General features: G+C 46.4%; 2 protein-coding genes across 2 annotated transcripts; both read right to left on the bottom strand.

Annotated features, from left to right (window-relative positions):
• Positions 1-1,951: 1,951 nt before the first annotated feature.
• Positions 1,952-2,809, bottom strand: LOC136488008 (NADPH-dependent aldehyde reductase-like protein, chloroplastic). The gene has a single exon (XM_066485069.1). The coding sequence runs from the start codon at positions 2,767-2,769 to the stop codon at positions 1,984-1,986; it is 786 nt and encodes a 261-aa protein (XP_066341166.1). The 5' UTR covers positions 2,770-2,809; the 3' UTR covers positions 1,952-1,983.
• A 2,685-nt stretch (positions 2,810-5,494) lies between these two features.
• LOC136487998 (NADPH-dependent aldehyde reductase-like protein, chloroplastic) lies at positions 5,495-6,626 on the bottom strand. Its single transcript, XM_066485063.1, has one exon. The coding sequence runs from the start codon at positions 6,542-6,544 to the stop codon at positions 5,759-5,761; it is 786 nt and encodes a 261-aa protein (XP_066341160.1). The 5' UTR covers positions 6,545-6,626; the 3' UTR covers positions 5,495-5,758.
• Between the last annotated feature and the right edge of the window lie 16,380 nt (positions 6,627-23,006).

The following is a 23,006-nucleotide window of genomic DNA, read 5'->3' as shown; positions in this document are numbered from 1 at the left end:
GACCTGCACGGAGGAGAAAAATAGAGTCAAAGAGATAGAGCCATGGAGGTACAGATCCAGAGTCAGTGGAAGAGACATAAGAAGTGGAGAAGACAGATCTAGGGTTAGGGACTAGGGTTAGGGTTAGGGTTAGCGGAGTACCTGCGCAACCGGAGCCCGGTGCCGGAGATGACGAGGGCCACCCAGAGGAAAGACCGATTAGAAATGATGGCGAACGGCGGAGGAGGGACGGACGGGAACACGGTCACGAACTCACATAGTTCACCGAGAGCGAGAGAAGAGAGAGGGAGAAGGGAGGGATAAGGGAGGAGAGGTGGATCGAGGTCACCGGAGTTGGGGACGACGGACGAGATCAGTAGATCACGAGAGAGAGCTCAGATTCATCAGATCGTGGATGCGGCCGATGCGGGCGAGCCGACGAGCGAGTGGGGATTAGGGTTTGCCGGTTAGGGTTGGGAGCGGACTACGGAGCCGGCCGCCGGCGAGGCTGAGGCGACTGGGCAAGCGGGGCTCGGCTGCGCCGCGGCGAGCGAGTGGGGAACTGGGGATTAGGGTTAGGGTTTGGAGCGGAGAGCGGAGTGGATGAGGAGGCGAGGCGACTGCTGTGCTGTCTGCGGATGCGGAGCGGGCGAGGAGAGTGGAGAGGTGAGGACTGAGGAGGCGAGGCGACGGGGTCACGGACTCATGGGGGGAGCCGCTTATATGCGATTGCGGGGGCGGGGCGCGGGCCGCGCGGCACGGGGGGGGGGGGCGCTGGCAGGCCGGGCCGTCACTGGGCCGGCTGCTCTGTAGCAGGCCGTGCCATGTCAGCCCACATGCCTGGGGTTAGGCCCAGGCACGGCCTGCTGCACCGGGCTGGGCCAGCCCAGGCCCGCTAGCCTCCGTGCCGGGTCGTGCTTGGGCCGGCCCAAAAATCCGGGCCTTGGGCCGGGCCGACGGGCTCGGGCTGCATGGCCAACTATGGGCCTAATTGGAATTAGTTCCGCAAAAAATGACCAATACGGGAATCATTCATGGGGGAGATGGCTGTAGACCTTAATCTGGTTGCCATCAAGCAGTTGTGGGTAAAAAAATCTCTACATAATCAGCTGTTAAGAATGTCTAATTCAATACCGAAAATATTCAATGTAGGTCAAATTAGGCGATGCACATTCATGTCTCTGTTAGGTGTTTTCTCAGTTGTTATCGAAGGGAAGTAAAGCTTGGTTATGGCTGCAGCGTGTATTACGTTTATAGCCATAACAGTTTAGAAACTTCACAATAATGTGGTTACTTCTTTCCTTCGATACCTGTATCTTGGCCAATGAATATGTATCGGTTTTCCACTTTTGTTGTCACATTATCTTGACCATCAGACTAGTGTACCTACTTTCTGCTAACTGGATGGATATTGGGAATAAGTACTTGCTTTGCCTAAAAAATAATAAATGATCTATTTTGCAACATTCATTTAAAACACCTGCAATATATCTCTGAAACATACGAAACACTTAAAACATACGCTTGCAACATGCGTTTTCAGTACATCGCAACATCTCGCGTTTTCAGCACATCGCAACATCTCCTTGCTGCTCGGGAGAATGGAGGCTCGTCCGTATATAGAGTTCGTCGGACGCAGCAGCACGATGGCAACGGCTGCGCGACGCGGCTGGGAGGTAGCAGCCGCGCGACGTGCCTAGTAGGCCTGTTAGCCGAGCGCCGCGCCTGGCAGGGCTGGCAGCCGCGCGCTGCGACTCGCAGGTGGCCGCGTCTGGTAGGGCTGGCAGTCGAGCATCGCGTGCGGGAGCGGATCGGAGCGAGGCGTGCGTGAGTGATTTTTTTTAGAAATGGACAAGCGGATAATGGAGAGGGTTGTTGGATGAACGACGCGTGCGGGAGTGAGCGGAGCGAGCGGAAGTCTTAATTGTATCGTTATTTAAAAAAAGAACTTGTATGTGTGGTAGATGCCACTATATCTGAACACCTGGCGCACTTAGACCCTTATTAGACGAAACCGCCGTTGACCCTGATGACCTGACCGTTAACCCAAGCCGCGGCGTTGCTGGCCAGGAACGCCACTACAGGCGCCACGTCCGTCGTCTCGGCTATGCGCCCCATGGACTGCTGCTCCACCCTCCGCAGGAATGCTTCGTCCTTCCCGGCCAAGAACAGCTCGGAGCGCACGGGCCCCGGCGCGACCACGTTCGCGGTCACCCCTTTCGCGGCCACCTCCTTGGCCAGGATCTTCGTCATCGCCTCCACAGCGGCGTTAGTCGCCGTGTACGCCGCGTATCCCGGTAGGAGCGTGCCCACAATGGATGACGAGAACGTCACGATGCGGCCGTCGCTGTTGGCCGGGACTCGGTTCGCCGCCTCGCGGCACACGAGGAACGTCCCGCGCACGTTCACCGCGAACATGGTGTCGAAGTCGTTGACGGCAGTGTCCGCGAGCGCCGGGTACTTGTCACTGAGGACGCCTGCGCAGCAGACGACGATGTGCGGCGGGGACCCGAACGCCTCCTCGGCGCGGTCGAAGAGTGCGTGCACAGCGTCCGGGTCCGACACGTCCGCGCGGACGGCAACAGCCTGGTGGCCGCGGGAGGCGAGCTCCGCGACGAGCTCGTCTGCCCTGGCGGAATTGGACACATAGCTGACCACGACGCGCGCGCCGAGGGCGGCGAGGTGGGGGGACACCTCGCGGCCGATGCCGCGGGAGCCGCCTGTGACGAGCGCGACGCGGCCGTCTAGCGGGAGCAGCGACGACGTGTTCTCGGCGTTTGCGATTGCCATGACTGGCTTGACCCCTCGCGGCGTCACGCACTTGTGTAGTTGTGTACTTGTGTGTTGTCTCAGCACGAGTTTTGCTATGCTCCACAACGCGCGATGGCTGTGAATTTATAGGAGGTATTATAAGCTGGTCAAGGGTTAGTCAAGGCATGCGCGATCGTCTCTTGGGCGGTGTTTAGTTGGGCATGTAAATTTTGCATAGTGAAGATTTTCTACTGTAGTATTTTATTTGTATTTGTGAATTATTGTCCAAACATTGACTAATTAGGCTCAAAAGATTCGTCTCGCAAAGTTAAAGCAAATTGTGCAATTAGTTTTTGATTTCATCTACATTTAGTACTCCATGCATGTACCGTAAGTTTGATGTGACGGGGAATCTTCTTTTTATATAGTGCACTTTTTCAGGAGTTTGGAGAAACTAAGAAAGGTCTCGGTGGAATGTGACATGGGGAGTGACAACTGACAACATTAAATATTTCGGTGAGTGTGGTCATGCGAAGAAATCGGCAGGTTGATGACGTACAAGGTGAGAATACATAGACGTAGGATTTTCTGTGAGTGTGCACACATTTTCCTATGGCCTTGTACAGTTGTACTCCATATCAGAATTCACAATATGAAAAAGTACCTATCTAGCTGAAAGGTAGATTAAAAAATACAGAAAAAACTGCCTCATTAATAGAGCACCAAAAAGATCCAAATGTTATATACTACTACTTCCATTCCAAATGGTAACTCACGTTGACTTTTCTAGATACATATTCTTCTTAATATTTATTTTGACATAGTGTATATCTAGATGCATAACAAAAGTTGTGTATCTCGAAAAGCCAAAACAACTTACAATTTTGAATAGAGGACTACATTATGTTCACCAAAAGTTTGTTTTCATCTGTTTGATGAATACACAATCATGATATAACATGTATGCATGATTAAGTGTTTATGAATCCCTATGATTTCCATCTCAATGATGTTCGCTTTCTCAGTGAGACTTCAAGAGACAAGCTAAATCTTCTGAGGCCAATGGATAGTTGTGTTCATTAAGAAATCCTTCATATACCAATGTCCTATTTTCTTGTTGAGTGCCATTACCATTTTGGCTAGTCACCCACAACAACTATCCATGACTTTCTCTTCTTATCAATCGCTTTGTTCATGTGCTGTTTTCACGAAACCCTGGACAACCATAGATATATTTCCTTAGTTGTTGAGTCTCTTTCTACGTAGTATCTCTTCATTGTAAAAACTTTCTCCAAACCATAGCTATTGTAGAAACTTTCTCATTGTCAAAACTTTCTCCAAAACTTCCTAGCTACGAAACATCTTGCTAACAATTTGATGATGATAATCCAATAGCCTCTTCACTCATATCAACCATCTTTTCTTGCATCTTACATGTTATGATAAGAGTTACTACACAAATAATAAGTGATCAGCACTTAAAAGGATTAATACACTATTCAAATATTTAATAAATTTGCTACCTGTCCCATTTTCCATTTTTCCCATAGTGACCATAAAGAACTACTAAACTACATTCTACTATTTCGCGTCAAGGAACATAGATACTCAGTACTGTGCCGCATCCGGCACAGCAACAAGTCACACATACAACGCTTATGCAGGCCAATAGGTTAGCTGATTCTTTGGCATATACAAATGTATACTGAATCAATTTAATAGTACTAGAGTACTAAACTACAAATGAAACTCTCACAAATCCAATAACTAATTCATCAATATTATGTTGAACAGATCAACATGACTATGAGCAGATCAACATGAACAAATTAACTTATATCTGCGGCGACAACCATATAGCTTCAGTTCAGTGGAACAAGAATCAGATGCAAGTACCATCTGCCAGGGCATTCGCTACAATAAAAATATGATTCAGCTCATCAACAGCCACCTATGCATTCAATTCAATAAGCCATAAAGAATCATGTTTGTGCATGTTGGTTAATTAGGTGCTTCGTAATATTTAGAGGTTGACTAGCCATCATATATTTAAGAAGGAATTACTTTCTTCTGATCGCAGTCCACATATCCAACTTCATATATAGTTTTGTACAATCACTACAACTTGAGGATGGCATTGGCAAAACTATGCAGGCCAGTGGTGATCCCAATGCAGGCGAGTGGTGGCATACTGGCATGCGAGCAGTAGGCCCCTACAAATGGTCAGTGGCGAGCTTTTGGAGGCGGTGGCAGCGATCTTCGGATAGGCAACCGGCGCCAACGAGTCCCCTGCAGGCGGGAGGCGGCAGCGAGGCCCTCCCCGGAGACTTTCTGGTAGTGGGCGGCGGTGATCTCCGAACAAGCAGCTAGCAGCTCTAGCGAGGCCCTGCAGGCTGGAGGTGACGTGGAGACCCTCCCCGCGGCAGATCCGTGCAGCTCGTGCGACGGACAGAGAAGAAAGGAGACGTCCCACTAAAATGACTAAATTATTATCCTTAGAGCACTTCCAAAAGATTCTCCGCATCCTTACTAAATGTTATGAATAAAATTTTTGATGAAAAACTACTCTCCAATGGCTTTTTTAAATGACCATCCAAATAGCTATTTTCTATTTCGGACTTTTCACTGGCCAAATATAGAAGACGAGAATGACTCTTTAGAGTGCGCTTAAGATATAGAAAAACAAGAGTGAAAAGATATAGAAAACGATTTTTATGCGAACGAGACTCTCCAAATGATGATTTAGGGAGTGAGATTTAGAAAGGCTCTTGGAGATCCTCTTAATTACCTTTGATTTGATTACCTTTAATTACCTTTTGGTTACCAATAGTTTATTCTTCTTTGATTACCAATAGTACATGTGTGTAAAACTAGACGGATAAAACCTGAGTTACATGATCGTGGTAGGCACCACACCACGCAGAACCTCGCATACGCTCATACGTTATTTGAATTTCGAGACTTTTCAGATGCGATGGATACTAGTACAACTGAAGAAACTGTGCTCATTACTGAACACGAAGCGCCCTTAGGCGAAGCCGCCATTGACCCTGATGACCTGGCCGTTTACCCAAGACGCGGCGTCGCTCACCAGGAACTTGACGACCGATGCCACGTCCGTGGTTTCGGCGATGCGGCCCATGGACCGCTCCTCGACCTTCCGCACGAACGCCTCGTCTTTCCCGGCAAAGAACAGCTCCGTGCGCACGGGCCCTGGCGCCACCACGTTCGCCGTCACCCCCTTGGCCGCCACCTCCTTGGCCAGGATCCTCGTCATCGCCTCTACGGCGCCGTTGGTCGCCGTGTACGCCGCGTACCCGGGCAGGAGCGTGCCCATGATGGAGGACGAGAACGTCACGATGCGGCCGCCGCTGTTTGGCGGGACGCGCCTGGCCGCCTCGCGGCACACGAGGAACGTCCCGCGCACGTTCACCGCGAACATGGCGTCGAAGTCCTCCACCGTCGTGTCCGCGAGCGCCGGGTACTTGGGGTTCAGGAGGCCCGCGCTGGCGACCACGACGTGCGGCGGGGACCCGAACGCGTCCTCGGCGCGGTCGAAGAGCGCGCGCACGGCGTCCGGGTCCGACACGTCCGCACGGACGGCCACGGCGCGCTGGCCGCGCGAGGTCAGCTCCGCAACGAGCTCGTCAGCCTTGCTGGAGTTGGACGCGTAGTTGATCACGACGCTGGCGCCGAGCGCGGCGAGTTGGGAGGACACCTCGCGGCCGATGCCGCGGGAGCCGCCGGTGACGAGCGCGACGCGGCCGTCGAGCGGGAGCAGTGACGACGTGTTCTGGGCGTTTGCGACTGCCATGGCTGGCTGCTTGCTGGCTTAACCCCTCGCGGCGTCACGCACTTTAGTCTTTCGTCTTGTGCTTTGTGTGTTGGCTCAGCACGAGTTTTGCTATGCTATGCTCCACACCGTGCCATGGCTGTGGATTTATAGAAGGTAAATTCGATCGTCTCTCGGGTGGAATGTGACATGGGGAGTGACAACTGACAATAATATTAAATAGTATTTCTCTCGCTCTTATCCAGGTTACCACTAACACGTACCTTACCATAGTCTCTTGATCGGTATAGCACCGGGGTGGCCACGCCAAGAAATCGGCACGTTGATGACGTAAAGGGTGAGAATATATAGAGTTGGCAGGATTTTCTGTGAGTGTGCACACATTCCTATCCTATGGCCTTGTACTCCATATCATAATTCACGATATGAAAAACTACCTATCTAGCTCAAAGATAGATTCAATAAAAAAAACTGCCTCATTAATAGAGCACCAAAAAGATCCAAATGTTACGTCCTACTCCTTTCGTCCAAATTATAGCTTGTTTTGACTTTTCTAGATATAAATCTTTTTTAATATGTATTTTGACATAGTGTATATCTATATGTATATAACAACAGTTATGTATCTCGAAAAGACAAAACGATTTATAATTTGGAACGGAGAGTTCATCTCTTCGATGAATACACAATCAAGATAAACATTTATGCATGATTAAGTGTTTATAAGTTCCTATGATTTCTATCTCAATGGTGTCAACTTTCTCCGTGAGACTTTGAGAGACAAGCTCATAAGCTAAATCTGCTGAGGCCAATGGATGGTTGTGTTTATCAATGAAATCTTTCATATACCAATTGTCGACGATACGTGGTGGGCAATCCACCGAGGGGTATACCCATGATGGTAGATTGTTCGGAGAGGTGAGCGTAAACAGAACTAGATGGCAACGGAGACACAAGATTTAGATATGTTCAAGCCGTCAGCTCGACGTAAAACCCTACGTCCTGTATTTTATTGGTTTGTATTGCTGGAATATGAGATTGAATATGTTTCGAGGAGGTCCCCTACCCGCCTTATATAGCCGGGTTAGGGTTACAGGTCGGTTAGATCTAAGTCTAATTGGGCAAGCGATAATCTTTATAAGGAATTTAATATTCGGCATATCCTAACAGATCAATCACCATCTTCAGGATATCGCCTTGATGTCTTGCGGTGTACGCCGACCAGTGCCGTGCGCCGCAAGCCTTAATGTCGTGGGCTGGACCGTCCTGGTGGTGCGGCCCATGTGCCCTTACCGTGGGTAACTGGGGTTATACCCCCCACAGCTAGTCCTCGAGCGTATTGTATACGTTGAGCAACGCCGTCTTGAATAAGCCAGAACAGTTTAGCATGAAGCCGACCAGTTTAACTGGCGACCCGATCAGTTTAACTGATGATCTGAGCGGTGAAAATGGACGCCGACCAATTTAACTGGCTAACAAACTAATGAAAAAGAATGCTGACCACTTTAACTGGTTGGCAGACCTCGGACTTAATCAAGTAAGGCTTGCCAAAAGGATATAAGGAGCTCAAGATTAAATTTTTAAAATTCTTCATCTTAAATGAAGTGTACACACTTAGGTGCCGTGAATGAGGTCAGATGAGTAACATTGATAACTTAGTCATATGAGAGAAACAGAGGCATATGATAATTTTGTGTGACAAGCGCTTAGCACTTTAACAAAACCAGTACATGCATCGCAAGGTGCAGTATATACTGTAGTCCATGAGCCTGACAGTAGGTGAATAATTCACATAGTGCCAGGGTCAAAAAAATAGAAAAAATCATGTCCCCAGCTTAGCCGAAAACCATGAGTCCAAAAGAAAAAAGTACACTAACCGCTAGGTAAATTCTACACACTTAGTCCCCGAGCCTGCTAGAAGATGAAGGAAACATCTTGTAGCAGGGTCAAAGAAAGCAAGTGAAAATATTTTGCGAGATCAAAGGAGTAAACAGCGTCGTCTTGATGCTGTCCGAGCATTTTAACTTGCAGCCAATCAGTTTAATTGATAATCCGACCAGTTAAAATGAGTGGCCGACCAGTTTAACTAGTCGGCAGGCCTTAACGTATACAAATAGGATATTCCAGTGTTGATGCGTGAAATAGCCAGTGTCATCTGCCATGTGCTTATCAAGGCCCTCGACGTACCGCCCAGGATCAGCACCCTGATCCGAACAATATGAAGCAGCTTGATAGTACACGTGGCTGATGATACTCCAAAGATCTAACATTCTTTTGATGAAAATCTCAGAGTTTCGTAACCTTATTAGTTTGAGGTTTTAGACTTTTCGAGTTTTAGAAAGTGTTGCTTCTTAAATTTAGATCTGCTTTCATGTTGAATACCTTAAGGGACCGTTTAGATCCTTTTATTTGGAGAAATTAAAATCTACTTAATAAATTAGACTATTTGACTTGGAATTTGACATTCCACCAATTTAGATATATGTATGTCTTATATAATGACTTTCTTACATATTAACAAATCAACTAAATACAAATCAACAATAGACTAATAAACATATAACTTAAATAGTGTAAATAGATATTTAATTGTATTCGAAGAGTTGATTCTCGATCAAATATATCTTTCCAACCTACTATATCCAAGCCGCTACGTCGTAGCGGTAGCGATAAGGGGCCACTACCGCTATTGTGACCGCTATAGCGGGCGTTGCTGAAAGGATCAAGATGCCCAAGAGGGGGAGGGGTGAATTGGGCTAATTCTAAAATTCTTTGCAATAATTAAACCCTACGGTTAGCCCACTTCACCCCTTGTGCCTAGAATGTGTTCCTATTGTTCTACCATACAAAAGTTTAGCAACCTATGTTCCAATCCTACTCTAGCATAGCAATTCTAGTAGTGTAAAGACAAGAATTGAATTGCTCAAATGTAAATACTTAAGGTAAAGAGAGGAGAAGGAACACGACGATGTTTTGCCGAGGTATCAGAGAGTCGCTACTCCCCACTAGTCCTTGTTGGAGCACCCACGCAAGGGTGTAGCTCCGCCTTGATCTGCGCAAGGATCAAGTGCTCTCTATGGGTTGATTCTTCGATACTCCGTCGCGGTGAATCACCCACAACAGCTCATAACTTGAGTTGGGTCATCCACAAGCTCCGTCGGATGATCACGAAACTTCCAATCACCACCAAACCGTCTAGGTGATGGCGATCACCAAGAGTAACAAGTAAGAACTCTCACTTGACCACAACAAGCCTAATGAGAAGGGTGGATGCATACTTGCTACTCTCTTTTCACTAATGAGGGTTTAATCTTGGATTCTCAAATCTCAATCACCTCACTAGGCTCTTGCTCTTCTTGGCACTCTCAAGAGTGTTTCTTAGCTATTGAAATGGGCAAGAGTACTCCCTTTAATGATTAGAGGAAGTATTTATACCCCCTTATTCAAAACGAACCGTTATGTGCCTCTGCGGGGTGACCGGACGCTCTGGTCAATTTGACCGGACGCTCTGGTTAGTTCTCCCCACCACAGAGCCGTTAAGTGGTGACCGGACTCTGACCTGCGTCCGGTCAGCACTGACCAGACACGTTCGGTCACGAAAACTGCTCTCTGAAACCTTACTGGAGTTGATCGGACTCTAGCACCAAGTGTCCGGTCACATTTCTCTCAGCGTCCGGTCGCAACCAGACGATTTCACCTTGATCAAATGAACTGACCGGACTCTGCGCCAGTGTCTGGTCACACCGGAACCAGCGTCCGGTCAACATTTGACCCTCTATTCACTTTCAACTCAAAATCATATGTGAATGAAGTGTGTTCCAATTGATCTTAGGGCTACTTAGGAGCTACCTAGTGCTAGATTTGACAAGTGTGTACCACACCTAACCCACTAGACTCACCTAGGTCAAGCTACTAGTTCATACCCCCCTTAACAGTATGGCCAAAGGAAAAACAAAGTCGTAAACTACTATAAGTGTCTCTTCAACACCAAACGACACTTAGAACTGGTCCATCTTTAACCTTGTCGTCCATCCTTTGAAAACTAAAACGATTTCCATCGTAGGGTCATGACAACCATGATTGCCCAATCAATTGCCATTACCATGACCTAACATAATTGCCTCTGCAAAACACACGTTAGTCATAGTAATCTCGTATTGTCATTAATCACCGAAACCCAACTAGGGGCCTAGATGCTTTCAATCTCCCCCTTTTTGGTGATTGATGATAATACAACCTCGAGTATGTAAAAGAGATGAGGTTTTCAACATGCTTGGTTCATATAAGCTTTTGACAATAAGAACAAAAGAGTTAGGCAAGATTATATGACCCAAGCCAACATGATGTACTCAATAGATATGAAATAAGCATGAGTTCAAGAAATAAAGCTCATTTACATCGGAGTAAAATGCGGAAGCAAAGCAAATGAGCATAATAAAAGTGACATGACATATATAAAGATCAAAGTAGAGAGCACACATGTCACATATCACATAAATATCACTATCACATAAATATGACGATCACACGTGTGTAGTTCACACTGGTAGAGAACCGAGCTTTACTCCCGGTGGGGAACCCCCTCTAGTCCCGGTTCCCCACCCGGGAGCAAGCATCCGGGACTAAAGGGGGGGGTCCTTTAGTCCCGGGTCAGGAACCGGGACTAAAGGAGGACCTTTAGTCCCGGTGGGTAACACCAATCGGGACTAAAGGTGCCTCCTGACATGCCACGATGGCCGGCACCTTTAGTCCCGGTTGGTAATACGAACCGGGACTAAAGGTTTTTTTTCTTTTTTCTTTTCTTTTCATTTTTTTGTTTTCTTTTCAAAATAGGTTTTTGAAGTCGTATTGTACGCTGCTAATTATACATTTATACGCGCATATAGTATGTTTCGGTTCAAGCACAATGAACGTATTAAATCACACAATTCAAGCATAGAAATATATATATGTGCATGCATGCATCATATATATATTTACATGCATGCATGCATATGTGTATTTTACATTATATTATTTCATGTGCATATATTACAAAAGATTGCATTATAGTTGTTGTGACATAACAAGTTTCCCCTCATCCTCTAGCTTGGCTTCAATGGCAGTGTTGGGTCGAAGTAGAACTCGCCCTTGGAATCGATGACCTGCTCATTAAAAAATCCGTCTATAGACTCTTGAATTGCTTTGATTTGGTCTTGCCGTATGACCTTTTCCTCCAACCATCGAGTCTACAGGTTTGAATTAAAGGAAAATAAATTAATATATGTACATATATATATATATATAAAGACATAGTAACACAATCAATAATAATAATTAAATGAATATATAGTGTATTTTTAACGTACTTTGAGTCTCTCTGTAGGAGTTCTTTGGGAGAGCACCTTGATAAACTTGAAAACATAGTAACCACAGTAGTTGTTCCCCTGTTCCTGCCTCAGACACCACTTTACGAGAAAAAGATTTGTCATCCAATCTGGTGATCCGGTGAAAGCTATATGTTTAATTAATAAAGATGATGCGATTCAGGGGACTTACTTTCAAAGGGATTACATTCAGTGGCGCTTTGCATTTTTCCATGTGTTGCTTCTCAATAAAGGTTTTCCAAACACTGCCCAATAGAAGATACGATCCTTGTTGGGACCCTCCTTCTTCACTCGGTACTCCATCACAATCTTCGTCTCATCACGACACTTGCCGCATGGAATGAGAGGAAGGCCCGGCCTAAGTCGCTTTGGAAACCTATGAGAGGCCGAGGACCCGGAAGCAGTTGCCATCTACTCTCTATACTCATTTTTTAATACACTATAAATTTCTAAGTTTTTCATTTCAAAAAAGGTTAAAATAAAAAGTACGGTGATTGACAGACTACTGCGATGATATCGGGACATGTGAATAAATAACCATCCGTACTAGTTGAACTTGCTTATGTGATCATCTCGGCGAGCATTTCTCCACCGGACGGCACCGTATTTGGTCAAGGAAGAGCTCCGATTCTACGAGGAAGGGAACACGGTCTCCCACGACCGTTGTCGCTCTCCCTCGTAGAATCAAAGCTCCTCCTTGATGTCCGTTACCGCTCGACAGAGAACATGCTTGCCGAGCTGAACACGGTCCGCAAGTTCAACTAGTACGGATTTTCTATAATTTTCTAACTATTTTCTAAGTTTTTATTTATATATACTACGTTTAGGTACGGTGATTGACAGACTACTGCGACGATATCGGGACATGTGAATAAATAACCATCCGTACTAGTTGACCTTGCTTACGTGATCAGCTCGGCGAGTATTTCTCCACCGGACGGCACCGTACTTGGTCAAGGAAGAGCTCCGATTCTACGAGGAAGGGAACACGGTCTTCCACGACCGTTGTCGCTCTCCCTCGTAGAATCAAAGCTCCTCCTTGACGTCCGTTACCACTCGGCAGAGAACATCCTCGCCGACCTGAACACGGTCCGCAAGTTCAACTAGTAAGGATTTGCTATAATTTTCTAACTATTTTCTAACTTTATATTTATATATACTTTAACCTTCTTTCATGTAAATATGCAAGCTTGAAGTGATTTTGAGCTCAAATTGCTTACAAATGAAAAAAACCACAATAAAGAACCATAAATATGTATAGTGAACAAAATGGCATAAGAAAATGGTAAAAAATGAGAGTATGAGATTGGTAACCTTTACAACTGAAGAATCAACGGAGGAATCGAAGAAATCGATGGAGGAATCAAAGAATGGATGGAGGAACAATGGAGGGAGGGAGGAAGCAAGAACACTACTGCAGTGAGCTTCAAAATGTGCTGAGCTCGGGCTCGGGGAGGAAGGAGGAGACGGCCGATTTATAAAGGGAGAACATTTAGTCCCGGTTGATGGATCCAACCGGGACTAAAGGTAACTTTCCAACCCCGGGCGCAGCCACGGCCCGGGAGTAGACCTTTACTCCCGGTTGGAGCCACCAATCGGGAGTAAAAGTATACCTTTAGTCCCGGTTGGTGGCTCCAACCGGGACTAAAGGTCCTTGCCACCTCTGTCTGGCGTAGTAGCCGTTGGGCAGGGACCTTTAGTCCCGGTTGGATCCACCAACCGGGACTAAAGGTATCTCTAGTCCCGGGCGCAAAAAATCCCGGGACTAGAGCCCATTTTGGCCGAGGATCAAAGGTCTGTTCTCTACTAGTGTCAATGCATGAAAGTAAACATGAATGCATAATAGTGTATCACACATAAATAGCCAAAAGTAATATATCGCTCCCCCTAGATCTAATATACTCGATCCCTCTCCCCCTTTGGTGTCAAACACCAAAACCTAAGGGTCGGTCGGCGGGACAGGAGCAGACGAGTCGGGCGCTGAGGTGCGGTGAGCGATCTAGAACTGTGCAGCATCATCCTCTGACCCTAAGCTCTGAGCTGTCTGACCCTATGGCACTGGAAGTGAGGCTGAAGCAGTCTAGGTCTGCTCTAGGACTGTCGCTGCCTATGATGCTAGGAGCATGACTATAGGAAGAGGCTCTGAAGATGATGCAACTGATGATGGGAGCGTCTCTGTAGTCCTAGTAATAGGAGCAACTATGGAAGGACCAGGGACATGTAGCTCTGGCGGTGTAGGCTGCCCTGTCAACTCACTGAATGTAGCACCAAGGCTCCTAGAAACTAGGGTGTCAGTCACAAGCATCGATGAACTCTGAGCCGGTGTGAAGCCCGTATGTAGAGGTGTGAACTACGGACCCTGGGCTAGCACTGGCGAAGCAAACCACTAGGACACCTGCTCTATAGGTGAAGCGAACAAGGTAGCTGGCTGTCCCTGACTCTAAAGCCCACTAGGCTGAAAACCTGGAGTCACTATAGTGGTGGTAGACTGGCCGAGATGAGGTGTAAGCTGTGGCGGTGGAGCCCCAATAGCAGTAACAACATGTTGCATGAAACTAAGTAACTGCTGCTGAATGAAGAGCTGCTGCTGCTGCATGGTCTGCTGCTGCTGCTGGATAGCTTGCTGTTGTCGCTAGAACTCGTCCTGTCTGGCCTGAACCTGTGCAAGGACAGCTGCTGTCTCCTAGGCTTGGCGAGCCTGATCCTACCTCATCCGCTCAAGTATAGCAAGAAGAGCGGGGCCTGTCTGTGGTGGCTGGGGTGGAGCTAAACTGGAGCCATCGGCCTCACTATCATGTGCTCGAGGAGGCATATGAGGAATAGCCTGGTAGTCTTCATCTGAACTATCACTGGGGTCGCTCTCGACCATACCCTCTTGCTGAGCATCAAGCTGCTCCTCCTCTATTGCTGTAATGCCCCTGATAGTCTCATCCTACTGGGTTATAGACTGGCACCTCTGGGCGATGGCTGGGCTGACTAGGTGTCCTCACCCTGCTATGACGGAGCATCTGAGTCATGTTATAAGCTGCAAACTTGGTAGTAGCACCAGAATACTCTGCCAACATCTCAGGAGGCCTCACTATGACTGCCCTATGAATCAGAAAGGTGATCCAGTGAGCATATGACAGCTGCCTGTGACCTCTGAATCCCTCTGCAAGTGTATCCTCCATCTCAGAAAGAATGACATCCCATATATCAAACACTGTCTACTGCATCAGAGCGTTCAGTAGCCACAATTAAATGCGAGTCAATCCCTCGAGATATCCCATCCTTGGTAGCAGGGTCCTCCTCATGATAGCATCAAGTAGCCTCGCTGTAGGAGTAAGATCTCTCGGTGTCCTACTCGACCCCTCGCCAAAAGGCTCTATGAAGTAGGGTCAGACCAAGTCTGTAGGAGGCACAAGACCGCCATGAGGGCGTCTAGGAGGCTCTGTCTGTCCATAGCAAACCTCATGCAGGCGAATGGGTGCCTCTGGAATCTTGAGGATCTCTCTAACTCTAAAGCTCATCAGCCTGTAGTCACGGCCTCTGAATGCAAAGTGAATGAACCTATGCCCCGGGTCAATATAAAGTGACACATAGAACTCATGGACCCATGATGGAACATAGAGGCCAGTCCGTCCAAGTAAGTCTATCAACCCTGGCAAGTAAGAGAGATGAGGGCGGATTTGCTCTCCAGCTGCTGCTACAATGGCCTCAATGGAACAAACCCTCTGTGATCTGAATGCAACCCCACTATTAAGATATGCATTATAGAAATCCTCTTGCAGTGGTGTATAGAAACCCTCTAAAGCACGCTCATCCCTCCTCGACGGGAACCAGTCCTCGAATGACATGAACCTAAGCTGCTGCACCTGCTTGGTCGTGGCGGCCCTCAAATCTAGATGAGTCACTGGAGGCAGACCCTGTGGTCTGGGAGGCAGACAAGAACCCCTCAGCTGTGTCTCTAGCCTTGGCGTCACCGGAATACGAGTACGACCAGAGCGTCGTAGCTATGGCTGAGGTGCCTGCTCTATCTGCTCTATCTGCTCTACCTCCTGAGTGCCCTCTGACTGCTCTGCTGGCTATGTCTGCTGCTGTGGCTCCCCCTGAGGCTGACTCTCCTCTATAGGAACACGCCGTCCCTCAAGCATGACAGTCCTAGCTAGACCACCATGACGACGCTCAACCTGCTCAATGGCTGCTCTCTGTGCTGGTGAAAGCTGATCTGCAATCTAGACTCCACTCCGAGCACCTCCTCTCTCTGCACGCTCTACGACGGCTACAACTGTAGCTGCTCTCGCTGTATCAGCATTTGCATACTTCCACTTCTTAGACGTAATCTTCTTCATTGCCTTGCCTTTCACCTCAGCAGGCAAGCAAGGCGGAGGCCTCGGATCCTCATCACCTGGACCACCTCCGGCGTTCTTGACACATGCCATTGCTGGAGCTGAAAGGAACAACTACCATTGACAAGAAACAACTGCCAACTATCACTTTCGAGGCTTGGCCTTGATTCGTACTCACGAGCTTGGCCCCGAGTTAAGTATCAACTGCCAAAGTGACCTCAAACACACCGACTCGCTGCACGATGGAATAGATTGAATATATGAATAATTTCAATATACATCTAGAGATACGAAACCCTAAGAAGCAAACAATGGATATGAAATTAAATTTGAGGGCTTGCTACCTGACGAACCGGTGAACCGAAGAGTAGAGGAACAAAACACGAGGGCACCACCAGAATCGGCAATTAGGGTGATGGTGGAAGCAGTGCAGCGGCCGATCAGCGCAATGTAGGCACGGTGAAGATGGCGCTGGTGCTGTGATGGTCACGGTGGGTGGCAGCTAGGGTACAGGCGAGGATGTGGTGGCACTGGTGTGAGCAATGGCGAGGCACAGCGACGCTAGGGCACGGGCGCGGTGCTGCTGCATGGTGCGCGGCAGTGCTGGGGCGGCAATGCGGGAGCGGCGCGGGCACAGGAGCTGCGTGGAGCAGAGGCATGGGCGTAGCTGCGCTGTGGAGGAGGCAACGACGGCATGGGAGGCGGCGCGGCAGGCGACGACTCGGGAACCGGCAAAGTCAGCGCGGGTGGATGTGGATTAGTTCACGACGCGATGCGGTTATATGAGGTGGCCCACCCGTGATAAAAAGGAAATGGAGAAGAGTTCAGAAATCGCACGACTTCTACTGACCAGATGCTTCGGTGGCAACGACCAAACGCTGCCACCCAGAGTCCGGTCGACAACAGAGAGGTCCCAAACCTCCCAAGTCGTGACCGGACACGTTCGGTTAACCCTATCCGGATGCAGCCAGAGTCCGATCCACCCGGTGAAAATCTCCTTCGCTTGACCGAACACAGGAACGCCATCTGACCGGACACAAGAAAAGAACTGTTTCAGCGTCCGGTCACTCCTTCGCAGCAACAGTTCACCTCCTGTGAACTGACCGGACATAGGACTCCAGAGTCTGGTGCAGCATCCGGTCACACTTTTCTAGCAAATCTTCAATGTTCCTTCGCGCTGCCTGTTCCCAATCAAGTCCCAACTTCAATAAGACCCAAATAAACATCAATTGGGACTGATGTGAGTAACCTCTCTCAAACCCTCAAAATTTTCAAAGTATTTTGCCTTAGGCTATAATTCTTTTTAAGAAAAAGGCAATAAAAGGGTGATTAAAGAGAAACGACAAAACGACATACATGCATATGCAATACAATACTTGAAAATAATTCTAGTTGCTTGTCAAGTTTGATCCAAGGTTAAGCTTCTTCACACGCTTTTCGGCGGTTATCTTAACCATGTTAGACAAGCCCTAAATGCATTACCAAGAAGTAAACATGTTGTATATTACAATGCAATGCAAGGGACAACACAAGCTCATTTTCTAGTGAAGTTACTAAAATCAAGCACATTGAGCTCATTTCTCAACCGACAAAATGTAGCCTCATCTAGCGGTTTAGTGAAAATATCCGCCAATTGATCCTCGGTTCTTACACCTTCTAGTGATATATCATTCTTAGCAACATGATCTCTAAGAAAGTGATGGCGTATATCTATGTGCTTGGTGTGAGAGTGTTGAACTGGATTATTTGCAAGTTTTACCGCACTTTCATTATCGCACAAAAGAGGTACCTTTTCTAGAACTACACCATAGTCTAGCAAAGTTTGCTTCATGTAAAGTATTTGTGCACAACAAGCACCCATGGCAATGTATTCCGCTTCGGCGGTGGACAAAGCCACACTATTTTGTTTCTTGGAGGACCAAGACACAAGTGATCTACCAAGCAAATGGCACCCTCCGGATGTGCTTTTCCTATCAACTTTGCAACCGGCATAATCCGAATCGGAATAGCCAACTAATTGAAAACTAGCTCCTTTGGGACACCAAAGGCCAATGCTTGGTGTGTGCTTAAGGTACCTAAGGATTCTTTTAACGGCAATTAAATGAGCTTCCTTAGGATTAGCTTGAAATCTAGCACACATACACACACTAAACATGATGTCGGGCCTAGATGCAGTTAAATATAATAAGCTACCAATCATAGAGCGGTAGAGAGTTTGATCAACCATTTTACCTCCCTCATCTAGGTCGAGATGTCCATTAGTTGGCATTGGTGTCTTGATTGGCTTATATTCATCCATATTGAACCTCTTGAGAAGATCATTTGTATACGTTTCTTGAGAGATGAAAATCCCTTCTCTCATTTGCTTGACTTGAAAACCAAGAAAGAATGTAAGCTCTCCAATCATTGACATCTCGAACTCCTTCGACATCAATTCACCAAAGTCTTTGCAAGAATCTTCATTTGATGATTCAAAGATGATATAATCAACATATACTTGACAAATAAAGATCTCTCCATCAAGCTTTTTGGTGAATAGTGTGGTGTTGACCTTCCCAATTGTGAAGCCCTTCTCAATGAGGAAATCCCGAAGGCGCTCATACCAAGCTCTTGGGGCTTGCTTAAGCCCATACAGCACCTTGGACAACCTATAAACATGATTAGGATATCTAGGGTCTTCAAACCCGGGAGATTGATCAACATAGACTAGTTCATTTATGAAGTCATTTAAAAATGCACTTTTAACATCTATTTGATATAATTTCATTTCATGATGCGATGCATATGCAAGGAGGATACGGACGGCTTCAAGTCTTGCAACCGGTGCAAAGGTCTCTCCAAAATCCAACCCTTCAACTTGAGAGAACCCCTTTACAACTAGTCTTGCCTTGTTGCTCACAACAACGCCTTGATCATCTTGCTTGTTGCGGAACACCCACTTTGTTCCAATGACTCTTACACCTTGTGGTCGCTCTTCAAGAGTCCAAACTTCATTGCGAGTGAAGTTGTTCAACTCTTCATGCATGGCATTTATTTAATCTAAATCTTGAAGAGCTTCTTGTACACTTTTAGATTCAACACAAGAGACAAAAGAGCGATGTTCAATGAATCAAGCAAGTTTTTGAGATCGAGTCATTACACCCTTTGATGGACTCCCTATGATGAGATCTTGTGGATGAGCTTGTAGTAGAGGTGTGTTTCTTCTATCAACCACTTGAGGGGTAGGTTGTGGAGCATCAACATCTTGAGCTTGTACCACCATTTGATCATGAGAGACATGAGTATCTTCATTTGCTACTCTCTCATCTTTATCACCATCTTGTGGCACATTTGATGAAGAAGGTGGATCAATCACTTGTACATCATCTTCACCATCTTTAGGCTTGATGTCTCCAACTGGAATGTTCTTCATGGCCTCCCTTAATGGTTCATCACCTACATCATCAAGATTCTCATGTGCTCCTTGGGAGCCATTAGATTCATCAAATTCCACATTATATGTTTCTTCAACCAAGCCGGTGGCATGATTAAATACTCTATATGCTTTGGACTTTGATGAGTAACCAACAAGAAAGCCAATATCACAACGTCTTTGAAACTTCCTTAGGTGTTGCCGCTTCTTGTAGATGTAGCATTTGCAACCAAACACCCGGAAGAATGAGACATCTGACTTCTTCCCATTGAGCAACTCATAAGGTGTCTTGCCAAGAAACTTTTGAAGGATGCATAACATGCGGTGTTGATAGGTTCTGCCCATAGAGCTTTGGGTGTATTGTACTCATCAAGCATTGTTCTTGCTAGTGTAATGAGTGTCCGATTCTTTCTCTCTACTACACCATTTTGTTGAGGAGTATATGTTGCGGAGACCTCATGCTTGATTCCAACTTCATCACAATAGGCTTCAATGTTTGTGTTGTCAAATTCTTTTCTATTATCACTTCTAACCTTCTTGAGCTTCACTTCAAACTCATTTTATGCTCTCTTGGCAAACTTATTGAAGCATGATGCAACTTCGGTCTTGTCATGAAGGAAGAACACCCATGTATATCTTGAGCAGTCATCAACAATCATAAGACAATAAATATTTCCTTTCAAACTCTTATAAGTTGTTGGTCCAAATAAGTCCATGTGAAGGAGCTCTAGCACTCTTGTTGTTGACATAAAAGCTTTTGTAGGATGAGTGTTTGCAACTTATTTGCTGGCTTGACATGCACTACAAAGCTTGTCCTTCTCAAATTTCACATCCTTCAACCCTCTCACCAATTCATTCTTCATAAGCTTCTTGAGTGAGCTCATCCCAACATGAGCAAGTCTTCTATGCCATAGCCACCCAAGTGTTGTTTTGGTGAATAGACATGTCTTCAAGTTAGCATCTTTAGAGGTGAAATCAACTAGATATAGGTTGTTGTATCTAAATCCCTTGAATATCACTTGATCATCATCTTTCTTAGATACAACCACTTCCTTCTCGATAAATAGGCATTAGAAGCCAAGATCACACAATTGTCCAACGGATAGCAAGTTGAAACTCAAAGAAGCAACATATAGCACATTTGAAATAGAGTGACCATTTGATATTGCCACTTTGCCCAATCCTTTCACTTTGCCCTTTGAATTATCTCCAAATGTAATTCTTTCTTGGCCATCTACTTCTTCATCTAGTGAGGTAAACATACGAGGATTACCGGTCATATGTTGTGTGCAACCACTATCAATTCCTCAATGACTTCCACCGGTCTTATAGTTCACCTACACACAAGAGATCAAGCTTGTTTAGGGACCTAAACTTGTTGAGGGCCCTTGAATTTCTCTATAAGTGACTTTGCAACCCAAATTTTCTTAGGCCTATTCTTGTTGGGAGGTCCTAAGAACATGACTTTTATTTTACCACTAGAATCCTTTCTAAGCATGTAATGAGTATTGAAAGCAAAAGGTCTAGCATGCTTGGGCAAGGGTTGTGGTGGTGGAGTTTGACACTCATGGGCAAAGTGACCTTCTTGTCCACACTCAAAACACCTCTTTGGCTTTGGCTTTGACTTGTGTTGTTGTTGTTGAGCTTGAGCCTTCTTCTCTTGATTTGCCAAGTATCCAATTCCACTTCTATCCATCTTTATGATGGTGTTCATTAGTAGCTCACTTTGAAGATGTTGACCTCTTGCTAATTTGCTCAACCCGGTCTTGAGATGTTCTTTTTCTAGCTTGAGCTTCTTGTTCTCTTCTTTGAGCTCATCATGATTTTTCTCCTTCTTGAGTCTCTTGTTTTCTTCCTTAAGCTTCTCATTCTCAAGAGCTAGATCACTATCATGGTCAAGGTTCTCTAACACAATGGTGTTGGTGGTTGAAAGCTTCTCAAGATCTTTCTTTAGCTTCTCATTCTCATTCTTGATCTTGACATATTCATCATAGTTATCGAACTCAACCACTTGCTTGCCTTTGCTACTAGAACCTTGCTCAATGCTCTCAATAATCAAATCATCACATGATGTAGCTATATCAATCTTAACAACATCGTTAGTAGCATCATGTGGCTCATTGGATAGAAATTCATGAGAGATAACAAGATTATCATGATTAACCTTGAGGTTGGTATACTCTTCTTTTAGCCCATTGTAGCTAGTGATGAGCTCATTATGTATCCCCTCAAGTTTATCATGTTTTTCTTTAAGTTCCTTCTTAGAAGATTTGAGCTCCTTGAGTTTGGATGACATAGCTTCATTTGCTTCTCTAAGCTCAACACTAGCTTTTTCCGCTATGTCACATTTAGCTAAAAGAGAGTCATTCTTAATTTCTAGCTTTTCATTCTTGGCTCTAGTCTTTTTAATGATCTTAGTGTATTGATTTAGCAATTTGACAAGATCATCATATGAAGGTGATTCAAATTCATCATCACTATCACTATCACTATCATCATTGGTAGCATGATCATCACCACTACTCTCATCATCATTTGATACCTTTCGTTCACCCTTGGCCATAAGGCATAGGTGTGTAGAGGATGATGACGGTGGTGCCAGTGAAGATGATGAAGAGTCAATCACAATAGCGGCCACCTTCTCATTCTCACTATTATCATCGGATGAGCAACTTGATGAATCAATATCCGTGAGCCAATCACCGATGATGTATGCCTTGCCATTTTTCTTCTTGTGGAAATCCCTCTTCTTGCCATCCTTCTTCTTGTATGGCTTGTTTTTCTTCTTCTCATCTTCATCTTCATTACTTGAGTCATCTTACTATTCTACTTATCTACTTACTATTCTCTGTCTTCCACCGATTACCCGGAGGAACCCTGTTGTCCCCGCCGCGACCGCCATACGACCGGTTCCCCTACGGCCTCACGTCTCCCACAGACACGTATGCCAGGGGGCTTCGAAGGATGCCGGCGCCGTCCCCTCTCACGTCCAAATTCGTGGGGATGGCGAGCTATGCTCCCACCTATTTCCTCGACCTCATGGATGACGATGTTGAGAGTGATGGCTCCAGCATCGGTGACGTGGCGCCTAGCCACCGTCCGTCCTGGGAGTGCGCTATGGTGGACGCTCCGAGATAGCCACCGGTGGTAACGGAGTCCTTGCAGACTCACGCCCCTCCGGACCCTCGTATGGAGACCCCTGAGCTCACATGGGAGCACGGCGAGGAACTACGACAACAGTGGCTGCACCAACCACCGACTACGCCAGCGCGCTCGGCGCACCACACTGCGCTCCGTGCGCATAGACCGGCGAGCGATGCCCGGGGTCGCTCCCATCGGGTCCAGCGCAACACCATGGATAGGGGGAATGATCCCCC

The sequence above is a fragment of the Miscanthus floridulus genome, chromosome 1 (genome assembly GCF_019320115.1).
Source record: "Miscanthus floridulus cultivar M001 chromosome 1, ASM1932011v1, whole genome shotgun sequence".
NCBI classification, from domain to species: Eukaryota; Viridiplantae; Streptophyta; class Magnoliopsida; order Poales; family Poaceae; genus Miscanthus; species Miscanthus floridulus.
This window is presented reverse-complemented; position numbering and strand designations above follow the sequence as displayed.

Excerpts from the sequence above, each read along its gene's own strand:
- LOC136488008 (XM_066485069.1), bottom strand. The coding sequence starts at position 2,769 with ATGGCAATCGCAAACGCCGAGAACACGTCGTCGCTGCTCCCGCTAGAC.
- LOC136487998 (XM_066485063.1), bottom strand. The coding sequence starts at position 6,544 with ATGGCAGTCGCAAACGCCCAGAACACGTCGTCACTGCTCCCGCTCGAC.